Source organism: Crocodylus porosus, unplaced genomic scaffold (genome assembly GCF_001723895.1).
Source record: "Crocodylus porosus isolate Cpor-Errol unplaced genomic scaffold, CroPor_comp1, whole genome shotgun sequence".
NCBI classification, from domain to species: domain Eukaryota; kingdom Metazoa; phylum Chordata; order Crocodylia; family Crocodylidae; genus Crocodylus; species Crocodylus porosus.
The window spans coordinates 21,856,072-21,879,958 of record NW_017728948.1 but is presented as its reverse complement, the minus strand read 5'-3'; the positions used below and the strand labels follow the sequence as shown (position 1 = coordinate 21,879,958).

The following is a 23,887-nucleotide window of genomic DNA, read 5'->3' as shown; positions in this document are numbered from 1 at the left end:
TGCCTCCCTTCCAGCACCACCACCTCAGTGCCAGCCCGCAGCAGTAGCCTGCCCTAGCCCTGTGTGTAGATCTGGAGGCACATGTCCCCCATACTGTTCTGGGGTGCATGCAGTGCCGGAAGCTGTCCCTCTCTCCCCATACCCCCTGGATGAGTTGCTTGTGGCTCTGTCCCATGCCCCACCCCATCTGTGCAGTGCTTGCCTCTGCCCCACTCTCTCCTTTACTGCGGGGGCCTCGATCTGCCCATATGTATGGATATGAACATTCCTGATTTTCTTATTTTTCATTGGCTATGCCTGTCTAATGTAAAAATGTGAAAGCAAGTACAGAAATTTCATTTCATGTTTTACCATTTAAAATTTTTTCTTCCAAACAGATTTGTTCCTCCTCCCCCTGAAAGTCCTTGTCACTTTCTCCTCTGTGCCCACATCAGTGCCTGTAGTCGTGATCATAGAAAATGTGTATGCCTCACAGGTTTCCTTCATATACTTTGTGTGGGTGTCACCTAAAGTATAAATCTTTTGTTCAATAGCATCATTTTCCATGTGGTTTTAACATTCACTTGTAAAACCTATAATTTCTTTAAAACTTATCTTCTGTAATGACTATTTTGTCTTCCTTACTGCTTCCCTGCTTCCTGTCTGAGAAGCAGCCTTAGCTTCCAAGTTGCTCATATCAAACTGTTTCTTACTGGAGTTTCTGTTCTCTGACATGCTGCACTGCTTGACTTCTGTGTGTGTGTAACCATAATACATTGACTTAATCTGTTCAAGAGTGTGAGTCCATCTAGTAGTTGACCCTAACGATATTACAACCTACCCCTTTTTCATTGCAATAGAAGTTGTGCTTTGACTCAGCTGGTAGAGGCTTGTGATTTTTGGTTTGGAGTCCTCTGCTTCACTCTGTGGCAAGTCAAGGCACTTTTCCTAATGCAATACCCATGAGTGTCTATACACATGGTCCAGGATGGAGGGGGGCGGGGGGGCTTTAATTAGAGCAGCTCCGAGAGCCACTCTGATTAGAGCACCCACAGTGCATGTAATTCAGCATCCTGTGCTTCAAAATAGCAGTGGGAGTGCTTGAACTAAAGTTTGTTCAATGAGCTTTAGTTCAAACACCCCCACCACCATTTTGAAGTGTGGGGATGCTGAATAGATGTGACAAGCAGGCTGCTCAAGCATGTTAATTAACACGCTCCAGCAAACTTGATTAATCAAATCTGTTCCAATGCGTGCTAATTAACAGAACTGCTCTAATTAAAGCACCTGCAGCGTTATGTGTATGCAGTGTCCCGCACTTCAAAATGGTGCCGGGGTGCTTTAAAGCTCATTCAACAAACTTTATTTAAAGTGGCCCTGCCACCATTTTGAAATGCAGGGACACTGAATACATGTGATGCAGGGACTACTAGAGTCTGTTCTAATGCATGCTAATTAGCACGACTCAAAGCAGAGCTCCATCATGTGTATAGGTGCCCAGTGTACATAAAGCTTATCACGGTCTAGATTCGGCTCACAGGAAGTCCCCACAGTTTGGTTCTGGACTGTCTGGCTTGTGTGGCCAAAAAAGTTTGATAGCCTTGCTTTAAAGTCTGTTGCATGCCACAATGAAATTGTTTATAAATCTATTTACTTAAAAGAACAGTGCAAAGCATGGCTAAACTGCTGGATGTAACTCTAGTAAACCCAGTTGTTAGGACTAGTTTACAATTCCCAGCAAATAGGAAGAGCAAGCTATAGTCTGGAACATGACTGGGAATTTTGATGATGATGATTATTTTCAGGAGTAGGTTAGACAGGCACTTGACTGGGATGGTTTAGTCGGGGATGATCCTGCCTTGAGCCTCTGGTGGACTAGATGATCTTGTAAGGTCTCTTCAGCCCTACTTTCCTAAGATCTGGTTTCATATATTGAAAACTGAACCACAGAGGGCCTGAATGAGTTTCCAAAGGTAGCTGTGCAGAGCCACAGTTTAGCAATGCCTCCCCAAGTTCCAGGTACTTTTCCTGTTCTTCCCGCTTGCTTATTTTGCTTATTTTACGTTTATGTTGCAAGTTCACATTTGCAAGTCTTCACTTGCACCCTGTCCCTTGAATGACTAGCTCTTGCAAACTAAATAACTGATAACTTTATCTGTTACTATGGTAAATGATAAATGTGTCTGTTTCTACATTTTTATAGCCAGTAAACAGCCTGTTTTAATTGTCAAAAAAATGCATGAAGTATCATAAGATGAATGCTCCTCTCTTCTGGAAATTTTCATATTCAAGGCAAAGCGAAATTTGACATTAAAAAGACATCCTTGTTTTTAGAGAGGCAAAAGCTTCTACTTGACAGTTTTCCCACTGCTTTACTTTTATGTGGGAGGAATACATATCAAGAGGTTTTCTAACTAAGCATGTTAAGAAAGGAGAATAAGTTACAAATTGTCACTTAGCCTTTTTAAGGTTGGCATATTTGTTTGTGTGTGGTATTGGTCTTTCCAATCTCAGTCTTAATTGATGGAAGCTACTGTTTGTGTTGCTCAGCCTGCTTCTAAAATACTCAACAATGCTTTTAGCTTCTACGTTTGACTGAGATCCTATGAGGGAGTGAACAGATCTGGCAAGCACCTATCTTGAACCCTTGACACTTAATCATTTCATTCCACTTGCCCTTCAGGCCCGCTCTGCAGGCCTAGCTACCTCTGTCTGCTCAGCGTAAGGAAAGAGATTGCAAACCCTGATGACACTGATGTTACGCTAAATCTACGTATTAAGACGTTCAACTTTGCTAAATTAGTTTCTCCAATACATGCTTTAAACCACTGGCCTATTACTTCAAAACATGATCAACAAATGTTAAGTTATATAGTTATATTTATAAGCCATATGGTGGTGGCAAAATATCTTGCAACGTTTATTTAAAATAAGGTTCAAAGCAGCCTATTGGGGTAGAATAGAATAGTGAGTCAGGGCACCTGAACTATAATATCACCTCTGGCTCCATTACATAGCCATTGTAAAGTCTCTTTATTCATCTCTTTACTTGTTTGGGGAATTTCCTAACCATGAAATGTTGTTATACTTTGCCTTTTAACGGTTTCTGAATTTTACTTTGCCTTTTAGCAGTTTTCAGTTTGTTTTTAGACAAATAAATCACAGTACTATAGTAATTGCACTTTTCCCTGTAAGTGTCACAAGGTATACAAAAAACTGAAAGTCTGTAGGGGTGACTACTGTTACTGCAAATAAGGATTTAAAATAAAGTTGAGGGGGTTTTTTTTGTCCTTTCTGCTCTCTTATTGTTAATTTAAAAAAATAGGACATAACTAGTCTTTTCATTGGGCTAAGTCAATAACTCTTGTTCTGTTCCCCCCCACCCCCAAAATCAATGCAACTTCCCCTTAAAAGCAGAGAGCCCAGGGGTGATGTGCTGTGGATTGAGGATTGTTATCTGGAAACAGATTCCTTTTCTTTTAGAGTTCAGTTCTGCTGTTTTTTCAAAAGACAAGGGAACTTTCATTGGGAGTATTTGTCTGCTTTGCAGTAATCTTTGAAGTGCCCTAAAATAGGACTCCGAGGGTGATTAATTTATGTGTCCTCTCTAGCCACATGAAACACTATAAACTGGTATAAGAAAAAAAGGGATTGGACAGATTCTTGGAGGAAAGGTACATCAGTCGTTATTGAACACGGGAGTTTCAGGTACATCCTCTGAGTCGGAACTTCCTAGATCTTAAATGCGGGGGGCTGCAGGTGAGAGAAACAGTGGAAAAAACCCTGTTCACTCTCCCTTTCAGCAACCACTCTGCTACCATGTGGTGCTGGTTACTGGGCAAGATGGACCTATGGTCTGACTCCCTACACGGCAATTCTGATGTTCTTGCGTAGGAATTCTACCCAATAGAACGTGGCAGAGACAAGTGAGGTGGCAGAGGAGAGTAATTACTTCATGGTTTGCTCTTGTTAAAATATATCCATTTAAATGAAACAATTGACTTGTTGCCAGCTCTTGTTGGGAAGTGGTCCCAGTATCAGGGAGGTTAAAGAAGGGATGAAACCTTGTTGTTTGGGAGCTTTTTGACTAATTTGAAACTCTATTCTTCTATTCCCTGTCCTCTGCCTTTTGAGAATAATTGATTATAAAATACTGCTTCATTTACCTCAGCTACTGACTGGATCTCCTGCATTATCACTGCTCATATGTAGACAAGACTAAATTAATTTTGAGCACATGCCAGCACATTTTTCTAAATCAGTTTCATATGATAGGTAAAGAAAGCATCATTACTAACCCTGTTTTCTCATTCTATTTATTGCCAAACTAGGTAGCCTACCCAGTGTAGTTTAGCGTTTGTTAACTGTGTTGCAGTGTGAGGTGTAGAGTTCAGGCTTTAGAGCTTTTTAGATTTGCATCCTTGTATGTTCCTTGAGGCTGCAGTTGTAAGCTGGTTGGTAAAGGTGTTTTACTTACTTTGGTGAATACATGGTAATTTTCCCGATCTTCTCTTCCCTACAGTCTGTCTCCCACTTGCATCTAAATTGTTCATGTTGAAACTTTTAACAAACTTTCACAAATTTTAACATAATATTAGGAAGCTTCAAAATTGAAGGGTGGTAGTTCTACTAGTCTCCACCTTTTCCATGAAATGGGGGGCAAACCAGGTCATAAAATCATAGAAAGGTCTTGAGATTCCTACCACATACAGTGAGCTAAGATCATGCAAAGACCTTTTTACGATTGGGCACTGACACGTGTTGTGGGGGGCAGCATGCTATTTATTTAAAAAAAAGCAGCTATCTAACATTTTTGATCCAGTATACATGAAAGAAGAGGAGCCGGGTAAACATCCAACTGAATACTAAACGCTGAGTCGTTAAAAAGACTTGGTGATCCTGAGCAACTCTTTTACTACGTGGATTAAGCAGCTGACCTTTCACATATGCAGAATGTGCTTTGATGAATAGCCTCCTTCTCCTGTGATTCAAGACCTCTCTGACCTCTATTTTTCTACCCTGAAAAATACACAGACTCCTGACCAAAGATTCAAGAACTTTTTTTTTTTCCCAGCTGGGTTCAAACAACAACAACAATATTACTAACCTACAGTAGGTCCTACAATAGGCCTTAACATCTTTAATAACATTTCTTAAGTAGTTAAGAAAATGCTTAAAGTACATGTTCATATTTGTAAGTGTTTTCAAATAACGTAACTAGACTTTCTGAGAAGTACCCATGTTAGTCTGAAGTGAGGCAGAAGGCAGAGCAGGGTGACACCTTAGAGACTATTTGACGAAGTAGGCTATCACCTATGAAATGCCTTTCTGAACAATCTAGTCTCTAAGTTGCCACCCTGCCCTGGATTTTGAGAGATATTTTGGTTAATATTATATTAAATTATTTTATTTATCTTACAATCTTTTTTAAAATGGTAAATATTGTTAAGGTTTGAATAAATACAGCTGTAAATGGAATTGTTGGCTAGGTTTATATATGCTTTTTCAGTTTTCCAGCCAAATACAGTAAGGACTCCAGAAGGCTGAATATTGTTAGTAAAGCACAGTGTTTTTGGATTGTTTTATAGAGGCCAGGAAGGAAGAACCTGAAGTACTCTTTGAAGAACTGCTTGAAAGAGCCAAAGCTGGAGAACCAAAAGCACAGACTGAGGTAATATTGTCTGCTTTGTCTCGTTCTTTTGAACTTGATTATAAGAAGTTTGTGTAAAGCAGCTGTTGGATACAAATGAAATCAGATTGGGGGAGCAGCGTGTCTGAATGTCGGTGGAACTCCATCCAGCAGTGTTGTGAACCAAATTTAGGAAACTGTTCTGAAGTTTGTTCAGTTAATGTTATCATCGGTTAGAATTTTTATACTGTTCAGAGTTGCCATTGAACGGTGTGGTGGGCTAGAGCACTGGTGCTCAACCCTAGCCTGCAGGCCAGATCTGGCCTGTGGTCCTGTGTCATCCAGCCTGCAAGGCTCCCCATGGGTCCAGAAATATGGCAGTGGGAGAGCGGTGGGAAATCCCAAGCCCTGCATGCTAGATCCCATGACCATTCATAGCATGTAGGGGCAGCATTGGGCCTCAGCCCAATCCCTAACATATGGGGGGTTTGAAGGAGATGGCACTGGGCCCTAGGGCCCAGTCCCTATATAGGGTCACAGGTGGGAGGGGTTGCCAGGGACCAATCCCAGTACATATGAGTGAGAGGTTGTAGTTCTGGCCTCTCCAGTATTCAACCTGAGAGGAAGGAGTTGGCACCAGGTCCCCAGGGACAAATCCCAACATGCCTGGGTTGGAAGGGAGATCACTGGGCCCCTGGGGAGCAATTTCAGGCTGCAGGTGTTAGAGGGAATGATGCCAGGGATCGGTCCCAGTGCACTGGGGTGGGAGGGAGTGGTGCCAGGGTCCCAGGGACCAACCCCAGAAGCTCCAGGACCTGCAGATGGCCCCTGCCCAATTTATCTGGCCCATGGAGCCAAAATGTTGAGCACCACTCTCTTAGACGAATAATCCCTTAAGAAGGATATCAAATTTTCTAGGTTCAAGTTCTGTGTAAGCCTTTTGGATGGATGTGAAAGATATTTTTAGATCATAAGCATTCTTTGAGCAGGAATTGCGACATTGTCTTTGTCCAGTGCTAATGCAATGAGTTGAAGAAGAATACAGCAGACGGTAACTGTTCATTAGTAATCTCATGCCTTTGGAAATCTGTAAACATAGTCAGTCAGAGTTGTCAAGATTTGTGAAAGGATCGAAATTTCTAACCTTGCGCCGTTATTTAGGGAAAGATCTGAAGCCAGAGTAAACTTCAAAGTGAGGCTATTTAGAAGGGGTGGTTAAGTACATGTAAGATTGAGATTTGTCATAATTTTTCTTTTATGCTGAATCAGTATATTTTAAAAAATCTGGTTAGTGAAATTAGCTACTATTTAGTTATTTAGGGTTTGTATGTAAAATGAGTTACCCAAAATGTCACAATCAAGAATGTGAAGGTATTGGTCAATAGTTTTCTCTGCTGTTCTGGAACCTTCGTGCCAGATTTATTAGATTAGTTTAAAACTCCAACTCTTCTCCCACAGAGCTCGGTCACCTGACCCATAGGGCTTCCTGTGGGTCTGAAAACTTGGCGGCACGGGAGCGATGACAGCATTAATGCTATAACTTCCAGAGCTGTGGCAGTTAACTCTGTCACCACTCCCCTGCCACCATGAGACCAAGGGGAGACCTGCAGGCCAGACAACATGGCCCCATGTGCCTGGCTGGATTTGACACATAGGGTGAGCCAGAATGGCCAGTCACACCTATGGATCAACCCTGCATGCCAACTCCATGCTGGATCTTTCCCCACCTTTCACTCCCATTCCCCACCCTTCCCTTCTTGAAGGATCCAGCCCATAGACTGGCCTCATGCTATTCATCTGGCCCATGGGGCCAGCAGGTTGACTACCACTGATCTAGAACAAATGCCTAGTATAGATACAAGTGGTTTAATACTCTTAAATCACGTTAGCAAAACTTGGTAAACTGCTGGCTTAACCTAACTCAGTACAAGCAAACATTGAAGGAGTCCAAGTGTATTTTCAGTAAGAGTGTATATGGGCATAAATAGATTAATGTTTTGGGATATGTCAGTGAACTAATTAATTAGATAAGGTCTGAAAGGCACTGGGATCAAATCACCATCTCAGATGACCCTTCTACAGTGAGATGTATTAACTTTTAAAAAACTGAAACAGCAGAGAGTAGATGTGGCAGTAGGAACAGGTAAGAAAACCACTGCAGCTGTTTTTCAATAGAAAAGTGTTCATTAACATTTACAAATTGTACTAGTGTTAGGGGAGCAGAGGCAGCAGTGGGGGCTGCAGGCTAGGTGGGTGGGGGAGAACAAAGGGTGGGCTGCAGGAGCTGGGAGCTGGACAGTGGCTCCAACCTTGATCCCAGGTTGGGGCTGAAATTGGAGCTGCAACAGCTGCCCGTCTCCCTGCTGCCTTGTACTTGAATCCAAGATGAGAGGGTTTTTTCACCCAGGTTAACTAGGGAGAAGAGGGGAGTTCATCTTGAATCCAAATGAATATGGTAACAAACAATACCATTGGGGAGTTTAACACTCTGTGGCTATTGCTTTCCTATCTAGAAACACACTACGTGCTTACATATTGCAGTGCGATTTATTTATTTATTTCAATGAAAACTACTAGCAAAAATGCAAACAAAACCCTGAAAGGTTAAGTGGCTGAATTTCTCTGCTTTTATTGAGTCATCTATTCCCCTTTCTTGGCTCTATTCCCCATGTACCTGCCCTGTCTTTGCAAGTCAGTGATGCTCCTTGCAGGTCAATGAAGCAGTATGTTTTGAGGGCCAACTCCATTTCAAAGCTTATTCTGCAGTTGTGAATGGTCACAAGATATCTTTTTCAGGGAATCGGAGTCCTGCTCGGTCAGGATATAAGAAAGGTGGAAAACAACATGCCTTGTCTTTTCTTAATGTTTGACTAGCTTTCCTCTCTGTAGTTTGGTAGTCCTCCTGTGGGATAGAAGGAAAGAATATGTTGAAGTGTTCACATTCTGCAGAAAGAGTGAGGAGGAGAAGCTGGGGAGTGAGGAGGAGAAGTTGGCTGTCATTGTTTGCTTACTTGGTAAAAAGTTGAATACAAGAAATCACTCAAAATTCAGGCACTTGCCCAAAACACTTCAAGGTTACTTAGAAATAACCAACTAGTGATTATGCAAACATCTTTCCTCTGAGTGGCTGTCAACCTGTAACAGGGAATTTTATATAGTACCTTTATTGAGAAATAGCTGCACAGCAATTATGCAAATGAAACACCCACGGTTGGAACTGCAGAATGGAGAAGAGGCAGTTCTGTAAGTACAGGATCGCTGCACTCTGACTAGTTGAGACATCTCTGCTTCTGTTAACAGGGCACAAAAGCAAGGAGGAGTGGACACATTTTTAGAATAATGTTCTAAAGGTGCAGATTGCTAAATTGATGCTAGCTGTTACTTCTGCTTTCTAATTTTAGTTCATGATCATAACTAGGGAAAATCCTTTAGTTCATATAAAGCAACCAAATCATATGGGATGATCATCAGTTAATATTCTATGATCATCTTGGACCTAAGGCTTTAAGCCACATTCATTTTCAGTAATCTTTGCACAAGTGTTTTACAATAAAGGTTTATCGCTGTGTCAATGTAAAGTCATTGTTGCCCAGTGCTTACTTAGAAAGGGGAGAACAAAAACTAACACAAGCATCTTCCAGTGCAGTTTCACATCCATGGTATGTATTGCTGCGGGGGAGGGTTCTGTGAAGACTTTCTACCTACAAGTCACATGTATCTTAAGAATCAAAACAGATAAAAGGTTAGGGTGATCAGATTTTAAACTCTTCAGAAGGTGGCTATGTGCAGTTCCCACAGCGAGCTCCATCATATGGCCAAATACTGGATTGTGGGTTTTCTCAGGAATGGCTCACTGTATGGCTAATTCCAGAACTTGATGATTTCTGTCTGTGTTTTGACTTGTGATTAAGGTATTTTTGCAAAGTAAAGGAGTTGCACTGTTAACTTCGGTGGCTTTTCTAGATATGATCTAAAACCTGATGGCTAGAACTAGAAACATACCGTAGGTACAGCCATTCTTGTTGGAGACTTTGCTTCAATTTGTTATGACTTTTTTTATAAATGTAAGTGACAGTATATTTGCAGTGAAGTAATAAGAAATGGCTAGTGTACCTGTACTTGTACCTAAGCTAAAATATTTAATTTTTCCATAGTGTTTGCCCAAAATGTTCTTAAATCTGCATAATATCCACTTCATTGAAATGAGGCATGCTCAGGGATTGTTAGGTTACTTTATTTGATCCAAGTACTGTCTTATCTTGCATATTTTTGCTAATTTCAACTCTATATTTAATCACTAAGGCCCTGATCCTGCAGTTAGATCAGTGTGGTTTAGTGGGGTTCTGAGATGGTGTTGTGTCTGCTTGTGGGTACCCAGTTTCAGAACTGAGGCCCGTGTCCGATTTGATAACTCTCCAGAAGAGGTTCAGATTTGGGAGATTTTGTTTTTTGTGAGGTGGGAATGTTTAATAATTTCTATGAATTGCTAACTATTCTTTTGAATTCATTTTTTCAATATATTCAACTTAACTGTTGATATTGATGACTTTTAAATTAATGGAAAACAGGTAGTTTGAAGCATTCATTATTTGGGGCTTACAATAGATCACATTATTTTTTCCCCTCACAAAAAACTTAAGATCCATTCATTGACAAAAAGAAGAGAACCTGGTAAGATAAGTGGCTGGAAATCATTCCCCAGAAGGTCTGTCTACACTAGGATAATGTTGATTTCCTATGGCTGTAAGTGAAGTCATCTTCAACCTCATCTCTAGTGGTGCTGAAAGCTACATATGCATGTGTTGGTAGGATAAAACTGTTCTGTGCAATCATAGAAATGTGTTTGTGCTTACCATATTAATGTTCCCTTCTGTGACCCTTGTATACAACGCTTTTCATTTCTTTTCCAATACTAAAAATCCAATAAATAGCTCTGCTAACTTGTTCTATATTCTAGTATTCTAACAGGCTATAGTGGTTGAATTGCTTTGTTTTTTCAGTCATTTTGAGGTGGTCATTATGACATTCTCTTACTGTTAATCATATTCACTTGCCACACCATCTCCGTTAGGAGTCAAGCATTTCCATGCCCGTTGTTTTTTTTCCACATCAAGGCCCTCTGCAGATAGGCAGGGGTTCAGATGATAATTTATGACAATTTATTTTGTATTGTTGAAGTTAATCTAGCAGTATTGTTCTGATGAATATTGCATAAAGTGGACTAGCTCAGAAGTGATCAACCTTCTGGCCCCCCAGGCTGGGTGAGTGACGTGGGGTTCATCTTGCAGGTGGAGTCCATTCACAGGCCTGATTCAGCAAGGGGTCTGCTTACCGGATTTGGATGCAGCACAACCCTGTGCTTAGGGCCATGTCATCAAGCCCACAGGGGTCCCCCCCAGAAGTCTGGAAAGGTGGCAATGTCAGTTGCCAAATCTGGAAGCTAGGGCAGTTAGTGCTGCCACCTCTCCTCCATCACCAAACGTATGGATCTGTGGAAGCCCCACAGGTCAGGTGACAGCCTTTTGGGCCAACTTCACTACGTGAGTGCTGTATCTAGATGTGCTTAGGCAATGTGAACTAAGCTACTGACTTGACCAAATGCACAGAAATCACTCATTGCTTCTGCTTCCACCAGGCTTTGGAAGCAGTCCTCAGTCTCTTGCCATTTTTCTGAGGACAGCTTACAACGATGCTTCTTAGTATTGAGCACTACTCACTTGGCCTCCTTTCCAAAGATATTGCCAAATTTAGCTGAGAGAATAAAGTGTTTAACTGACTATTGAAATAATTTACTGGATTCTATTTGCAATTTATTCTAGGTGGGAAAACATTTCTTGAAGTTAGCAGAAGAACAGGATGAAGAACTCAATAACTGTAGTGCTGTTGATTGGCTGATTCTTGCTGCTAAGCAGGGTCGAAGGGAAGCTGTTAAACTGTTGCGTAGGTGCCTAGCAGATAGAAGAGGTATGTGTTCTTCAGAGGGGTGACTCCTTGCTCTTTACTTTTAACTGCAAACCCTCTCCACTTGAGGACTGAAGGAAGATGAGTTAAAAATTCACTCAGAATAAACGCATATTTGAACAGCTGCTGATAGCCTATTAGGTTCACTAATTTAAAAAACAACATTATATTCATTCTGCTCATAGTAATGTTGGTAACAGTCAATTTCTTCATTGGATTCTTGCCCCTTATCACCTCTCATTGAAACTCCTCCTGCTTGCCATTGAAGCAGGCAATACAATCACGCCCCACCCTCAGATCTGCTGTTATTTTATTCTCCTGCCCCTCTCCCTATTCCTTTATTCCCTGAAACCTTTTCCCACTTTAACATTCACGCCTTACTTCATGCCACATTCTACACTTGGAATAGTCTCTCTCTTTTCTGTTAGGGATCTAGGCTCTTCTTAAAATCTATTTTTTCATGAATTATCTACTTGTTTTTATGCTGAGTGATCTATCCTGCTACAAACTTTCACTTGAATGGTTGTTATGGGCTTTAGATTGCAAACTCTTTGCATAAATTATTCCCCAAAGAAATCTATAAAATAGAACGTAAAGTTAAGGTCCATATAATTTTAGCTGGCAAGCTATAGGCACAGAAGAACATAAGAAAAACTTACTTAACTTGAAGAGTGAAAATGTGAATTGGCTTGTCCAAAAATTTCAAATTAAACTGAAAAGAATAATAAATAGTAAGCATGTCTATCATTTTTTTCCGGGATATGGAATTAATGATATCTAATATACTTTCTTTTCTTGAGGCATCACTTTTGAGAATGAGCAAGAAGTGAAAAAATTATCATCTGAGACTGATTTGGAGAGAGCAGTGAGAAAAGCTGCTTTAGTCATGTATTGGAGATTAAATCCAAAGAAGAAGAAGCAGTTAGCAGTTTCTGAACTTCTCGAGAATGTTGGGCAAGTTGACAGTGAAGGTCAGTATTAAAAAAAAAAAAAGAGAGAAACTCTGTATTGTATTAGTGTATTAAAAAGAAAAGCTGAACTCAAAACCTTAAAAGACTGTAAAGTCAATAAACAAAATGTATAAAATGTGTGCAACCTATTCAGGAAAAATCATACTAACAACCTTGTGTTGTATAATACATTATCAGTTATTTGCCTGGTACCCCCCAAAATATATTTCATGTGCTACCTCAAATCTTGATTTGTATAGATTAAGAATCTACACAAATCAAAGACTAGAAATAAAGTCAAAAGTGAATATCCCTAGAAAAAAAGGTAATTTTTAATTAGTTATTTATTCATGTATGTATTAGTTATATTAATTTTAATTATTAAAAAAACCCTGACCTTCCTGCTAGATGCCTGAATTTACTAGTTAAGTCAGTGTACTTTTATTATATACAGTAAATGCTAGTTCATTTTCTTCTGGCACTTTAAGATAAAAATGGAGTGTTAGGGCCATTTTCTTTTACTTTAAAGCACCTGGTGAAATGGTTTTGCCTTTAACATAAGTTTTGTTTTCCACACTGCCTATCCAAAACCTTCAAGGAATACAACAGATCCTTACTCTGCTTCTAGTTGGGCATTAGTCATGCATTTGTAACTTCCTTGATGGTTCTGGAGGAAGATTTGTTTGTGCCTCAATACGTCGTCCCTCTAGGATATGTTATAGCAAGGCCTAATAACATATATCTCTGTATGTACCTGTTTCTCATTTGTTTTGAGGTGCTATGTCTCTACATACATTGCAGCTTTTGCTAACGGCATTTTGTCTTCATAGGTTTCTTCATATTTCAGATTTGTTCACCTTTGTGAGGTTGGTTTTTTTTAACTTTTTGCAAATGTTTGTTTTTGAGCAGGTGGTGAAAAACAACCTGGCCCAGTCCCCAAATCTGTACAGAAGCAAAGGAGAATGCTGGAGCGATTAGTAAGCAGTGAATGTAAGTGCATACTTATTTAAAGTATTTTCCATGCTTTTATTTTTTTCTTGCTAAAAAGGTTCCAACATCAGAATAAGTTCTAAACCAAGGTACATTTTCATAAACTGATATTGTAATTTTTTTTGCAGTGTTTAATATATAGTAATTGTTCAGACAGTAACTAATGAAGTAGAGTTAAGGCCAGGTTGTAAATATTCATCATCAGGTATCTGTCTATAATTTGTTATATTTGATTTTACAGTGGCTCAGATAATACCCATTTACCTTTTTTGTGCATCTTTTAAGGGAGACATTTAAACATTTACAGCTCCGCCTTCTTTCAGTTGCCTTGCCTCTAATTCATACCCTCAGGTTTTGGTTTTTTATCTCATATTTATCTTTCCTCCTGTATGAATACTTCAGCAAACAGAGACCTTTCTCTGTGTGTGTGATTATATCTAGACAGACGCATGCACATCCTGCAGTATGTGTGTGTGTATATTAGGCAGCTATTTAATACCAGTTTTCCTCTTTTTGGAGCATCTTATTTGGACTGTCAGCCAAGATGACACGTGTGTGTGTGTATATGACAGTGGTTGGCCTGCCTGCCATGGTAACCTCTGTGCTCCTAATATTGTCCTTCAGTAGCTAATCTTATATATAACTTAAAGAAACAGAAAAAAGAAAAGTAGAAGACGTAGGAGGACAAAAGAGATTTTAAAACAAGATCATGCACAGACCTCAGGTATGCGTTCCATATGGTTATTTTGTCCCTCTCCTTCCAGAATATGCATAATATATGCTGTACCAAGAGCATCATAATTAACCTGAACTTCAGTGAGAGACTTGCAGAACAATTCCAATTTGATTTTTTTCCCCCCATAAAAAAATGTCAAATTCATATAAAGTCTGTCTTATTTTTCTTCATGGCTGTTCTAATGGTCCTGCAATTAAATACCTAGCAATATATAATAGTAAATATATTTTGTAGATTTCTTATTTTGTGTGAGTGTATGTGCATATGTATGTAGCAAAAAAGTTAATTATAACAACCGCTAGCAACAATACAAATAAGAGAGTGAATTGTAGAATCATAGAAAATGAGGGTTGGAAGGGACCTCAGGAGGACATCTAGTCCAACCCCCTGCTCAAAGCAGAGCCATCCCCGATTAGATCATCCCAGCCAGGGCTTTGTCTAGCTGGGTCTTAAAAACCTCCAAGGATGGAGATTCCACGACCTTTCTGGGTAACTGGTTCCAGTGTTTTACTACACTCCTAGTGAGAATCTAAATGTATACAGTAAATAATAAATGTATTCAATGTTTAGAAGTGTAATTTATGTCTTAGTGGCTTATTTTGGCTTTGACATGTTACAACTCTCATCAGTCTCTCGGGTATGCGTTCCATATGGTTACTTTGTCCCTCTCCTTCCAAAGTTTGTATGATTCATTATATTTGGGACTTCTAAATGAACCTACAAAACTTTCTCAGGGTGAATTGTGGATTTTTGTAGCTTTTGTTACCTTTTTCATACTTGTAAGAAGCATTATAACAGGGGAAGTTTGTGAGAGGGAGATGAATAACAGTACTTTAATGAAGGCACATAAGTGAGAGCCAAGCTTAGGTTCAGGTCTCAAGTGTTAAACAGTTTAAGATCTATTGTTACTCAGTTACTACTTCTGAATGAATAGAAATAAATCATCCTTCAGGGCCAAGACTACCACATTTTTTCTTCTTGTCTTCTCGTAAAGCATCCCTGTCTGAGTTCCCTAGATGTCCTTTGCTTTCGCATATGTAAGATGGTGCTGTTGTATATTCTGTCTCTTAGTTACTGACCTTCTGAATCAGCAGTTCTTTTCTGCTGATAGCAGATATACACAAAACAGGTTATTCTGTTCTGGATCCTCTAGCAATTCACAAGAGAGTCAGAAAAAGGGTCAATAATTTTCTGAAATTTTAAATGGCAGGTATAAAATAACATGAGATTAAATGAATCTACAAGCAAGTGTAGGCAGAAATTGATGTGCATTTTTTTGCATTGTAATGGGGGAGGCAAGGGAATTTGTCATAAGCAAATTGAAGAAAAATCTGTGAATAATGAAGTAGAGCCTACAACATATGCTTTTAATATCAATTTAAGAGACACTTCAGTGTCAAAATACTACTAGCTTTTAAAAATGAAAATTTGTCATCAAATACTTAAAGTAGGAATTAACTGTGGAAAGGAAATAACAGCTTGATTGTAGCTGCCCATAGATCAGGGGTGGGCAATTATTTTGGGCAGAGGGCTGTTTACTGAGATTTGGTAAGCCATTGAGGGCCACATGACAAGCAGCTAAGGGCAGATAAATATTTTTCTAAATTTTTAGGGTCCCTGCAGGCTGGATAGAATGGCCTGCGGCTGCATCTGGTCTCCGGGCTGCATTTTGTCCACCCCTGCCATAGATGAACAGAAACAGCTATTAGTGACTTTTACTTCTTTACTTGACCATGGGCAGTTACTATCGTTCTAGTAAGAAACTTTCCCCTATGAAGTGCATTGCTGCATTTGGTAGGCAGTTTTAAAGCTAGGTATCGGTTTGCAGATATCCAATCCAGGGAAAGTATATATAGAATATTAGATGTGACATAGTCAGTGGTTAGTGGTTTGTTTATTTGTTAGATTTATATGCCGCCCTCCCCAAAATAAACTGAGGGTAGTGCCTGAAAAAGGAAATGTCTTTGTTTGATATAACAGCATATCCTTCTCATGGCCTATCCCATAATCCTGCAAAAGTCTTGTCGAAGGATCTAGCTCTACTCCAGACACCTTTTGTTAAGCATTCTGCAGCTAAAAAAACTGTTCTTTTTTATAAATAGCATCACCTTCGTGTCCTGGTAGGAATGGGGTGATGCATAGGGGGTGCATGCCAGGTATATGTGCACCCCCTGCAAAAAGGCACCACCAGTGTCAGCAGCGCCTGCGGGCAGTCACTGCTCACCACCCTGCCGCTGGCGGCATCTGCAGTTAGTCCTCAGTTCCCGCTGGTGGCAGCTGCGGGTGGTCACCAACCCTTGGTTGGCGCTCGCCACCCACTGCCAACAGTACCAGTGATGTCTGCGGGAGCTCCCTCGCTCCCACCACTGCTGCCACGTTCCCATCACCACCATGCCCCTTCAGCTGCCGGAGGCACGCGCCATTCGTTAGTAGGATAATGCTGCCTGTTCATTAAGGATCTGATCTAAATGCGTTGGTAGAAAGACTCGCATTGGTAGAAAGACTCCCATTGAAATCTGTGGTCTTTGGTTCAGTCTATAAATCTGTGAAAGGCGTGAATAAGATTATATGAGAATACTAACAAAAGGTTAAAACATTTCACGGAGTTTTCTTTGGCTTAGAAGGAGTACTAGATGTTGTTTTGTATGACAGTAAGTATGCTTGCAGTGCAGGGTGAGGATATTTAAAATTTAAAATTTTATGTTATAAATACACAAACATCCCTACTTGTGAGGTTGAACATCAGGGTAAAGCACACTGCTGTATCTTACCTCTTTTTTTTTTTTTTTTTATATGATGAGCTTCTTAAGAAAGCAATTTTGCTTGATTTCATGGCTTCAAAGAGCCAATATTTAACTAGTAGCATTCTACTTTAAAAAACAAACAAAAACAAATGCAGGTCTCAAACCCTCTAAAATGATCATGTCATTTTGAATTTAGTGGATTAGCCTGATTTCCTGCCTTTAAGTTGGGCTCACATGGATATAAAACAGACCAGCTTCAGTATATTAGCATGTCAGCTGACTATTAAAACTTACCATGTAGGAGGTTTGTTATAGGCTTTGTCATTTAGAAGTCTTTTATATCTCAAATAATATATGTGATGCTTCAGTGTATGAAGAAATTTGGTGTTAATTATATTTCCTTACAAATGACATCAGATTTGGCTTCCACAGAAATTGACTAATCCACACTAACAAGTAGGTCTGGATGTGGAAGGAGTTGGAAGTGTACTTGCACATCCTTTTTAAAGTTTTGGGTTTTTTTTGTTTTTTTGTTTTTTTTAGTGTGGGTTACACACGCGTTTGTCTGAGATTTATCTTGCCTAGAACAGGAGGTTATATTAGTTGACCTCATGTGGTCCATTCCACCCATATGTTTTTGTGCTTATATGTTTTGAAAGAGTACACTGCACCCAGCCTCACAATCTGTTAAAACTAATGAGAAGAAAACTCATGTTTAATCATCTGTATGACTTGCTCATTTTTTAAAGTTAGTTACAGATATAATTGTAGGTTTGTGCAACATCTTTCCCAGATAACTGACACTTGATTCAGTAAGGCAGACTTTCAGTTTGATATTGGGTTTTTCCCTATAGTTCTTTTTAACATTGCACAAAGCCTGCTCTTACTTAAAATGTAATTAATGATTTACCTCAAGGCTGTCCAGCTTCTAAGTGATCAGGAGCCATATGCCCCTGGCCCACACCAGTGGGAGGTCACGGTCTCCTGGGCCCATACGCCTGATATGTTTTTGTTACATTGTATTCGACCCGCACCCCTCATCCTCTCCAGCAGCAGTGCATGTTTGCGTGGGCTCTTCTACCCCCTCTCACCTCCTCAGTTCCTACTACCACCACCACCACAACAATGTTGTGTGGACATTCACTTCCCCGAGTCCTCTGTACGCTGCATGGCCCTGGCCTCACCCTGAGTGCCTTGTGCCCTGGCCTCACCCTGAGTGCCTTGTGCTATGCCATGATGTAATGCACTGCCCCCTAGGAAGGGGATGGAGGTGGGAGCATGTCATGGTCTGGTGGGGACTGCAACTTAACACCTCTTAGGCTGCATGCAGCCTGTGGTTGGACAGCCCTCATTTACCTAAAGAGAGGAAGGAAAGCCCTGGTTCATTATGTTTCTTGAGCTAAGAAACAAATCTGAAAAATAATGACCATGTGAGCGCTTAAAGGGTCTTATGCTTATCCTAATAGGTAAATATTTTTTGTATTTAAGCTGCAATCCTGGCAATGTTTTGATATTTAATATAAAATATAGCATATTGTGTTTAATTAAATGCATTGGCCTCCCTCCTTTGAAGAATTTTATCAGATACTCATGTGCATCAACTTTTTACCCATATCATTTGTGCATTACATTTAAGAAATACTTAATACATTAAAAAAAACATAAACATGACCCATTCAACTCGGAAGGTAGTGTGGTTGCTTGATAGAAGATAGTATGGTACCTGTAGAAGTAGTTTGGGGTTTTTTAAGCTTATCTCTCAGTGAATCACTAAGTAGGGACCTGTTATGAAAACTTAGTTTTCACCATAGTACCAGTCTACCATTTGTTTTGCAAATGACTTCCCTCTTGGTTTTAAGGAGGCTTATCCTCTAAAGCTATCAGGGTGTGATTCTGAAGGATTTTAGTAACTTCCATTTTATTTTTATAGCTAAGAAGTATATAGCTTTGGATGATTTTGTCGAAATAACCAAGAAATATGCAAAGGGGATCATCCCTTCCAACCTGATTATGCAGGATGAAGATGATGATGATGATGAATTGGCTGGCAAGAGTCCTGAGGAACTACCACTGAGACTAAAGGTAGTTAAGCACATATCTCATGAGACTTGTTGAAGGGTTCCTAATTTGTTTAAACTGAAGTGATTCTGCCTCTAACTTCAAAACTCATATTTAGTCTCACAAAATAAGTATAAGTAATGTTACAACTTGTGTGGGTACATAATTTCATTTATACAGTTGCTATTTGTAAGCGATGTTCTGGGCATAGTATAAATTAGGAATCTAGAGCGGCTATCCTTGAGCAGATTAGCATGCTAGATCAGTATGCATCATGGGTAATGAAACTTGGGGTTTTTTTCTGTGGAAGCAGTAAATATCAAAACAGTTGGATAATGTATAAGGACATGATAAGGGCAACTTAAAATAGCCTTCCCAGAAAAGGTTCATTTTGTTATCATGTCACATTAGGTGTGACTGGCTGCCTGCTATTGTTTTAATGTGAAGAACACTGTACATACACAGTGGTGTTGGTAAACACAACGTATTTTTCTTTTTCCAGGTTGTAAAATATCCACTTCATGCCATTATGGAAATGAAAGATCACCTCATAGAAATCGCATCTAAAGCAGGAATGCACTGGCTGTCTACTATTATTCCCACACACCACATAAATGCTCTCATCTTTTTCTTTATTATCAGTAACTTAACAATTGATTTTTTTGCCTTCATTATTCCATTAATCATCTTCTATCTATCCTTTATTTCCATGGTGATTTGTACACTGAAAGTTTTTCAGGACAGTAAGGCCTGGGAAAACTTCCGCACTCTAACTGACCTATTACTTCGTTTTGAGCCAAACCTAGATGTTGAGCAAGCTGAAGTGAACTTTGGGTGGAATCACTTAGAGCCGTACATTTACTTTCTGCTTTCAGTATTCTTTGTCATTTTTTCCTTCCCTATAGCAAGCAGAGACTGCATACCGTGCTCAGAGTTGGCAACCATCTCTCTTTTCTTCACGGTAACAAGTTACCTGAGTTTAAGCACATGTGCAGAACCTTACACACGAAGAGCGTTATTGACTGAGTTAGCAGCTGGCTCCCTGTCACTCTTGCAGATACTGCCAGTAAACTTGGGCTACCTGAAATTGTTAGGTAAAACCTTCATTACTGTTCCTGTAGGCCACTTCCTTGTTCTAAATGTGAGCATACCATGCCTTCTGTTTTTGTACTTGTTCTACCTTTTCTTTAGAATGGCACAACTGCGGAATTTTAAAGGTACCTACTGTTACCTGGTTCCATATCTAGTGTGTTTTATGTGGTGCGAACTCTCTGTGGTTATTCTGCGAGAGTCCTCTGGCATTGGTCTCATTCGTGCATCAGTTGGATATTTTCTGTTTCTCTTTGCACTCCCAGTTCTACTAGTAGGCATTGCACTAATGTTTCTTGTCCATTTCATAAAGTGGTTCATCTCTTTGGAGCTCATGAAGATTGTGGTGACTCTTGTGTTGTGTAGTATTCCTTTGGTTTTCCGATGGTGGACAAAAACTAACTACTTCATAATTGACATGCTTAAATCTCTAACCCGGAGCTCAATTGTAAAACTCATTTTGGTGTGGATCACCGCTGTTGTGTTGTTCTGTTGGTTTTATGTGTACCGATCAGAGGGAATGAAGGTTTACAACTCTACGCTGACTTGGAATCAGTATGCCTTCCTCTGCGGACCCCGGGGATGGAAGGAGACTAACATGGCACGCACCCAGATTTTATGTAGTCATCTAGAAGGACACAGAGTGACATGGACTGGCCGGTTCAAATATGTCAGGGTTACAGAAATTGACAATAGTGCAGAATCTGCAATAAACATGCTTCCAATGTTTATTGGTGACTGGATGAGATGTTTATATGGCGAAACGTATCCTGTGTGTGACCCAAAAAATATCACTATGGAGGAAGAGGAACTGTGTCGTCTCAAGTATCTCACTAAGCATAACTGCCACATGAAAAAGTTTGATCGATATAAATTTGAAATAACAGTGGGCGTGCCTTTCAACAGCGTAAATGGAACTAAACTTATAGAGGAAGATGATATAACCAAAGATATTGTGCTAAAGGCGAGCAGTGAGTTTAAGAAAGTGTTGCTGAACTTGAGGCAAGGAAGCACTATTGAATTCAGCACAATTCTAGAAGGTCGTCTTGGTAGCAAGTGGCCTGTCTTTGAACTGAAAGCAATCACTTGCTTAAATTGTATGTCAAAACTTACACCTGCAGGAAAGCATGTGAAAATAGAGCATGACTGGAGAACCACAGTTCAAAACGCCATTAAATTTGCTTTTGATTTTTTCTTCTTTCCATTCCTGTCAGCTGCATAATAAGTTATTTACTGGTTCAGTGGTATCTTCAGTGTATAATGCATTTACACTACCAAAGTCTTGGCTGCTTTAAAAAGGAAAAAAAAATAACTGCTGTAGCAATGTTTAAAAATGTATGCTAATCTGAAGTACTGGCTGAGTTTTTTTTGTAAGTATGTATGCTGTACCTGACCCATGCATCTTGAGACTGAGGTGATAAATAGTATTACTATAAATTAGTGCAGAGAATTGCTGCAGATTAATTGCATGAATATTCTTTTATCCAAAATGGAGCCGGCCTTTTCCTGTGGTACAAATACTAAGTTGTATTCATCTGCTTGATATTTAAAAGCACTTTATTCTTGAAATATTCACAATATTTATGTACTTTAACATGTATAATTTAGAATAGGTATCTTGTAGACAACACAAGATGTGATGTCCCTTGTATTTATGTAGTGGTATCTAGAGACAGGTTGACTGTACAGTTAGGTGAAATCTGATGTTGTGATGTGTGTCTACAGAAGAAAGCTGCTTTACCTGTCAAAAAGATTATTTGATATGAATGCTTCTTTTGGAGGTGGACGCCATTTTACACACTGGCAAGGCTGCTTCAGGAACTCAAGTTTCCATTTTTGGGTTATATTAAGTATTCTTTATAAAACAAACATGATATCCATCCTAATCTTGATATCTGCATATATGGCACTATAAATTATAATCCATCATGGTGTATGAATCACAGGCACCAAACAGTAAGATGAGTGATGTGATGGTACTGGTAAATAGGTAAGCTAATGCAATTGAAAAAATACTGTATCTACAATGGAGACAGAAATGAAATAACTGTTTAATAATCTGTATTGTGGAAATTAAATGTTGTTAGAAATTTGAATTAAAATGGGATTTTGCACTCATTGGTTATGCTTTGATATTGTGAGCAACTGATTCTGTTCTTATAACAGCTTTACATTATAGTCCATATACATTTTGAGTGTTTGGTATAAAACACATTTCCAGCCTCAATTGTATGGGAAGTAATTCACATGATACACAATAAAATCAGTCTTTCCGGTTGCTGTGAACTCATGGTTACATGGTCTAAATAATACACTTTTCTTTCTTAGCATCTTCGTTGTACTTCGTTATATCCAGATAATCTAATGCAGTGGTTCCCAACCTTTTTTTATACTGAGATCCAGCAGCAGAACCAGATGGGAGTGAGGAGCCGCCAGGCTGCGCCAGGCCAGGCCAGGGGATGCAGCCAGGGGCAGTGCGCATCTGAGGAGCAAGCAACCTGGTTCCGGGAGCTGGAACCGGCACTTGGCTTGTGCTGTGACCTGGCAGCCAACACTTTGTGGCCCGGTACTTGGCCACGGCCTGGTGGTTGGGAACCTCTGATCTAATGTACTTATTCCAAATGCATCCTGTTTTTGACTCTTAAAACTTTTTTATTGACCTAGTCTGTCACTTCTTTTTTAGAACTCCAGCCTGTGAAGGGAAAGGATCTGGTTGCAGTAGCTTAGAATCAATCTGCAGCACACTCGAGCCACAGAGGCAGCTTCCATAGGGTCCTAGTGCCTGCCTGCCTTTTTTTTTTCAATTCATTTCCTCTGTAGCATCTTGTGGTTGCTGTGGGGATGCAGCCTGCAGTGGGGCTGGGTCTTAAGCAGCGTCCCACCATGCCAAAAGTTTGCCAACCCCTGGTGTAGGGGGATAAAGGACAGCCCCAAAGGTCCAGGTGTTGACATAGGAGCAAAATCTGGATTTCAGAACTGGGCACTCCACAGACTTCTGGGGCTGAAGTAGTTTATACCACCTTGGTTCCAGTTAGCATAGCCATCACAGTGCTGTGCTGCAGTCAGACTAATGCACTCTGCTATCAGGGCTAACTATTTCAATGGCATGTACATGGTGATGTACCAATGTCGTCTCTAGGTCCAAATGTAGCTACAAGCAACTGACTGTTATGTCATCATGACCTAGAAAAGTATAGCAATATTCCCACAATGGCACACTGCATCCTGTTAGCAGATTCTGTACAGCCCTGACTGGTGGTATCAATCCAGGACCAATTATTTAGAATTGGTACAAGTGTCTCATTTCAGGAAGTCTGGGACACAGTACTAGAAAATCCCCAACAGTTGGTGGTACTGGTTCCATATGTTGGCTCTGCCTCCAGGAATCCTTTCTCTGGGGGACTATTTGGGCTGCAGCCAAGGGATCCACTGCTATGAAGTGGGAACCTTAGAAGCCCTGATAACTACAGCAAGAATGGGAACTTCTGGGCTCCTTAGTTTGCAGCAGGAAGCCCAGGGGTGGGCAATTATTTAGGGTGGAGAGCTGCTTACCAAATTATGGCAAGCCATTGAGGGCGGCATAGGTAACCCCACCCCTTGACAGATGCCCTGTCCCCTGGTTGCCATCTTGTGACCAGAAGTTCCACCCCCTAACCCCCGACCTTTGCCACCAGAAGTCCCTCCCCTTGCCCCTGGAAGTACTCCTTTCAGCAAGGGGTTTTGCCATCTCAGAACCAGAAAAATACCAAAT

The 23,887-nt window shown here is 40.1% G+C and overlaps 1 protein-coding gene across 1 annotated transcript in view; it reads left to right on the top strand.

Moving 5' to 3' along the window:
* WFS1 (wolframin ER transmembrane glycoprotein) overlaps positions 1-22,414 on the top strand; it is a 41,806-nt gene extending 19,392 nt beyond the window's left edge. Inside the window, exons 3-8 of the mRNA XM_019553227.1 lie at positions 5,568-5,650; positions 11,428-11,572; positions 12,370-12,540; positions 13,429-13,509; positions 18,920-19,071; positions 19,550-22,414. Coding sequence (XP_019408772.1) covers positions 5,568-5,650; positions 11,428-11,572; positions 12,370-12,540; positions 13,429-13,509; positions 18,920-19,071; positions 19,550-21,358 — 2,441 coding nt within the window. The 3' untranslated portion in view covers positions 21,359-22,414. The remainder of the gene's footprint in view (positions 1-5,567; positions 5,651-11,427; positions 11,573-12,369; positions 12,541-13,428; positions 13,510-18,919; positions 19,072-19,549) is intronic.
* Positions 22,415-23,887: the final 1,473 nt, after the last annotated feature.